General features: G+C 44.3%; 1 protein-coding gene across 1 annotated transcript; it reads right to left on the bottom strand.

Annotated features, from left to right (window-relative positions):
- Positions 1 to 390: 390 nt before the first annotated feature.
- On the bottom strand, positions 391 to 3,314 carry LOC137281072 (uncharacterized). Its single transcript, XM_067812214.1, has 5 exons — positions 3,021 to 3,314; positions 2,126 to 2,266; positions 1,469 to 1,595; positions 1,088 to 1,210; positions 391 to 590 (listed from the first exon to the last, which is right to left on the bottom strand). Exons 1-5 carry the CDS (start codon positions 3,312 to 3,314, stop codon positions 391 to 393), a joined length of 885 nt encoding a protein of 294 aa, XP_067668315.1.
- Positions 3,315 to 6,022: the final 2,708 nt, after the last annotated feature.

Here is a 6,022-nt window from a genome sequence, read left to right on the forward strand (position 1 = left end):
AAAAGCCCCAGTGCCCTCAACCACCAGGATCCCGTCCTCCACCGACACGGGACGCAACCCACGGCAAACGGGTTGGTGGACCAAATATCCCCCCGGGTCCACTACGGGGGTGTCGGCGAGCTCTTAGCATTACCCAGCACCCACCACGAGGAGGTGGCTCGCCACGGGTGCCAGGGATTAGAGTATGTGCAGGGAAATTCGGCATGATACCTGTGTCCCCCACAATAACGAAATATTAGAACTTACAGTTTCAAAATATTTGATTTGCATGAAAGGTGTATGACGCAATAGAATAATTTTGTGATGTTTTGATTAAGAAATCTGTCACAAAAGGACGTTTAGATAGTGAACAGATGAAAAGAAACTCTCACCGAAGTTCTCTGTGCTTCGTCAAACTGATGCAAGAGATCCTGGTAGAGTTGCTGATGCTGATGATGAACATGTCTCTCTTGCAGCTGACGAGCCAGGCGCTGCTCCTCCGCTCTCTGCTCCCTCTGTCGTTGCTGGTGCTGCTGCCGCTGTTGTTGCTGTCTGGCCTGCGTCCTCTGCCTGTACCTGGCGTCTCGTTGTTGGTTGTGGAGTGTCTGAGTCTGAAATAATGTAATTTAAAAAGAAAATAGATTGGTGACAGTTGTACGTCATATCAGCAAGAATCCGCCCATATCGTGATGATAACCATGTACTTATATACATATATCAACAACATAACGTGAAATTAAGCCTATAGATCGACAACCACTGTAGGTTGGCTGATTGGTGTTTAACGCCGCACTGTATAATATTCTAGCTATTGGTGGCTGTGCGTAAATAATTGAGTTTGTACCACGCTATTTAGTGAACTGGGATACGATTGCAGGTATGAACCAAGGCAGCAAGCCTAATCACTTGATTCTGTTAGTGGCATCTTTCAACAAGAATACGTTACTGAAAATCAATTCTAACCAGGATCTTCACAGGTTATCTCCACAAAAGTAACGGAAGACAGGTAACATGGTAACCTTTTTGGGGGGTTTAAGGTCATTCGGAAATGTCAGGTTAACTTGGCAAAAAAGGGAGTTTAACTATTCCTGAAATGTTCGTTACTCACAGTTGGCACCGTCGCCAATGTCGCCAACGTGACAGACGCTACAGGTGTCGATGATGAGGTGGAGGCGATGGCAGAAGTCGAGGCGGAGGTCGATGCCGAAGATGTAGGATATAGAGGGGAAACCTGCAGGGAGAAAATGTTCTACTGTACTGGCTAAAATTTACACTCTGCACTAGTTCAGTTTGTACATCCAATTAGGGAAAACCAGATGACTGAAGCGAATGTTTTCGAGGAGGTCAGTGTCCTGGACTCCAAGGCGGGCATGAATTATAGAAAGAAAACATCCCGTCACATTTAACAATACATGACACATTGAAATTGTCACATATAAGGTTGCTTGTTTATCAGTAATTAGTCAGAATAAGAATGAATTATAGTTACCTCTGGCACGGTCTGAGTGGCTACACTGACTGACACTGACGTCGCTGTCGCTGATGTTGCTGCCGCCGATGTCGCTGCCACTGCTGACTGTTGTAAAAGAGGCTACAGAGCAGATAGTACACGTGTGCTCATGCAAATACACACATGAAAACTCTCCAGGTTTTTCTCTAGTATACTATCTGGAGTGACTATATTAAGTGAGAAATGCAAGGTGACCCAGATGGATGTGTCCACAAATTACAGACAGATGAAATCATCAGGTACAACTTCTAAGAAGTGATCGCAATACATTGTAAAGTTATTAATAGCCAAACGGTATTTCAAGCCGGCCTATATAATAATTACTATATTATATATAAATATTTCTATACAGAGAGAGAGGAGATATCGGTAACGCCATATGTCCGACTTGTGCTAACATCGTTAAAAGTTCCGTAGGCACCCCGCTTGAAATGTATTCTACTTTTCTATTGTTTCTATGTAATAGGGTGTAAGTTTTGGGGATACGTTAAGCTTTATGTTAGTTTTAGGGTTAGGGTAAGCTTTCTATACAAACACATCTATTCTTAAGTGTAGAATGATACGAACAAACGGGGATTCCGAGCGGAAATCTTTAACTAGAATCAAGGCGACATGACTGTTTTCCTGCACACTTACGTTTGCTGTCAGTCGGCTTAGTTCCTGCTTCAGGCCCCGGTTCTCCTCCTGGGTTCTCATGAGTGCGTCTTCCAGCTGTCGGTTCTCCTCCTGTGATCTTCGGAGGTCTTCTTGCAGCTGTTGGAGCCGGGCTTCAACAAGCTGTCACACAACAAATATAAGACGGGTCACACAACTGTACTTATCAGTTTTCACATCTATACTAGAGTATGTGTTCACGTAAACGATTACTAGATTACAGCATTTTGTTTCATATCTGTTCTAGTTTACTGAATGTATATTTAGTGTGAGGTATGCATGTCAGTTTGTAATTTTGGCTTTTGATTGGGATGGGGGTTACGGGTGGAACTCTTACCTATGGATTAACTGGGCACCTCTCAAAAACTAAGCCACATCACTTCTGCAAACGTGCCCACACAAGACACTGAAGACAGTGTATTGACACCACGGCCATTAGTCTGCATATTTGTCACAAAACCCGTGAAAGGCGTTAGCGCAGAGTGAACATGGTTTTTCGTAGCTGTAAACAATATGTCATCAATAACACTAAGGGCGACACCAGATATGGACTTCACACATTGTACCCATACAGGGAATCGAACCCGAGTCGTTGGTGTGACGAGCGAACCCTCTTGCCACTAGGTTACCATACTGCCCGGTGTGAAAGTAAAATGGTGGTTCAAGTGTGAGTAATAAGATGACCGATCATCGGCTACACACGTCCATACATGCTGACCTGTCAGTGCCTTGTCACTCACGTATTTGAGGCACACAGCCATTTCAGACACATGCTACACAGGAATAAGACAGTAGATGTGTATAGAACCTGTAGACATATGGTAGAACAAGTTGAATGAGTGATACAGAAACAGTAGGAAATGCTGTGTTGACTCACATTCATTGCTGTTGCACCTCCACGTGAAGTTGTTGAAACGGGTGTTGTTGTCATCGGGGTGGCAAATGGAGTCGAGGACGTCGAAGAAGTCGATGACATCCTGGACGATGATGCCTTGGTGCCGGCCTGTGACGTGGGTGTTGCCAGGAGTCCCTGGGTGGTCTGTGACGTGGGTGTTGCCGGGAGTCCCTGGGTGGTCTGTGACGTGGGTGTTGCCGGGAGTCCCTGGGTGGTCTGTGGTGTCTGGGTCGCCTGGGGTCCCTGAGCTGTTCGAGAACGAAGGAAACTGAACATCTCTGAGAATACGCAGATTCCGTAGAATGCGAAGAACGCGTAGAATGCGAAGAATGCGAAGAACGCGTAGAAAGCGTAGAATACTGCTGATAGCTAGGATACGATGCGATAAATCGACAATCGAGACAGAGGTGTGAATGTATCTGTGCTTTATAGTACGACATCAGGGAGAAACCACTTCAAAGGAGGGGAGCTTGATTATAGTTTGAGATAAGCATTTTCTACATAGGTGTAAGCTCAGGTAATTTGCCAAAGTAAACAAAATAAAAGCATTATTAAATGTTTCGATACATACCGACTACAAGAATAAGGGATACATATATTTATTATTGTATAGGAAATGCACCACCCCTCTACACCGAAAATTAAATAGTTCAGCCCTTGAACCCAATAAGCACGTGCGAATCAGCTGAAACTAGGCGTTGTGACACAGTCTCGTGTAGTTCGAGCCTTGTGTTAAATCACAAGCGTCTGAAACAATGGAGCACTATGAGACGTCTCCGAGCCCCAGACCCTCGGACTGTGTTATGCAACAACGTCCCAGCTGGACGTGAGTTACTCAAGCGTTCCAGACCATGGGAATCAACTTCGACGACAAATGGCACACATAATCCATATCCAAACATCTTATTGAACATCGTTATGCATGAATTAGTCCCATGTTCCAAAATCTACATACACAGGCTACAGTCAGTGTTGTCAGGCGTGCTGTGATTTCGATGACGTTCATAACGTAGGCATGTCGGTGTGTGTTTAAATTAGTACTTTTAAAACTAATTTTCAACTTTTTGATGAGCTAAAACCAGCATTGGAGGTTACTGAGATATGTTTCACATGGATACACGTGTGGGATAGGAGAAACAGTTTAATGCCAAGATTATCATTGTGTACAGAATAGCTGCAAGAAATGAACGTAGTTGGGTCGCTAACCGTTAGGTAATCGAGCTTGTCACATAGTACACACATCAGAAAGCGTCACTGTGTTCATTCAACTACTACTACTGTTGCTGCTGCTGCTACTACTACCATCTAGTGGTAATACTGTCAAGTACTGGCAGCCTGTACACCCAGTATACTGATAGCCTGTTCATCCTGTAGTGACAACTTGTAGAAGTATTAGTGATAGTCTGTACACCGAGTACTAGCTGCCTGTACATCTACTAATTACAGCTTGTAATCCAGTACTTACAACCTGTACATAGAATACTTACAGCCTATACATCCACTACTGGCAGGCTGTAATCCAGTATTGACAACCTGTACATCTACTAATTACAGCCTGTAATCAAGTACTTACAACCTGGACATTTAGTACTGACTGCCTGTACATCCACTAATTACAGCCAGTAATCCAGTACTTAAAACCTGTACATTTAGTACTGGCAGCCTGTACATCTACGAATTACAGCCTGTAATCCAGTACTGACATACTGTACACCGAGTACTGGCAGCTTGTGCATCCACTGCTAAAAGCCTGTAATCCAGTACTCCAGCCGCCTGTATATCTACCACTTACAGCCTTCACTCTAATACTGACAACCTGCACATAGAGTACTTACAGCCTGTACACCTAGTACTGGCAGTGTAAATACCTCACACTTATAGCCTGTAATCCAGTACTGAGAGGCTGTACATCTCCTACTTACACGCTGTAAAATGTGTACTGACAGCGTGTATATCTAGTACTGACAACCTGTACACCGAGTACTGACAGCCAGTATAGCCTGTACATCTGGAGCGTACAACCCATACATACAGTAGTAACAGCCTGCACATCCTGTACTCACAGACTATACACCTAGTACTGGCAGCCTCTACATATAGTATTGACAGCCTGTACACCGAATACACACAGCTTGTACATCCCGTACTGACAGCTTTTACATCCAGTACTGACAGCCTGTAATCGAGTATTGACAAATTGTACATCAGCCTGTGCATCCAGTACTGACAGCCTGTCCAGTACTGACAGCCCATGAATCTTGTACTGACAACCTGTACATCCACTACTGGCAGCCTGTACATCCAGTATTAGCAACCTGTACTCCGAGTAGTGACAGCTTGTACTTCTACTATTTACACCCTGTAATCCAGCACTGACAACCTGTACATCCAATACTTAGAACCTGTAAACTTTGCACTGACTGACTGCAGATCCAGTACTGACAGCTTGTACATCCTTTACTTACAGCCTGTACATTAAGTACTTCACGACCTGTACATCTTGTACTTATATACTGTTCATCCTGTAATGACAGCTTCTACATCTAACACTGAAAGCCTGTACATCCGGAAATTACAGCCTGTATACTCAGTACTTGCAGCCCTTACATCCCGTTCTTACATCCAGTACTGATAGCCTGTACTAGCAGTACTGTTTCTGACAGCCTATACACCCAGTACAGACAGCTGGTACACCCTGAACTTACGCCTTGTACGTCGAGTACTGACAGCTTCTAGACAAAGTACTGACAGCCTGTACATCCAGTACATACAGCCTGTACATCCAGTACTTACAATCTGTACATCCAGTATTTACAGCCTGTACATCCAGTACTTACAGCCTGTGCATCCAGTACTAACGTCCTGTGCATCCAGTACAAACGTCCTGTGCATCCAGTACAAACGTCCTGTGCATCCAGTACATACAGCCTGAACATCCAGTATTGACAGCCTGAACATCCAGTACATACAGCCTGTAAATCCAG

Source organism: Haliotis asinina, chromosome 4 (genome assembly GCF_037392515.1).
Source record: "Haliotis asinina isolate JCU_RB_2024 chromosome 4, JCU_Hal_asi_v2, whole genome shotgun sequence".
Lineage (NCBI taxonomy): Eukaryota > Metazoa > Mollusca > Gastropoda > Lepetellida > Haliotidae > Haliotis > Haliotis asinina.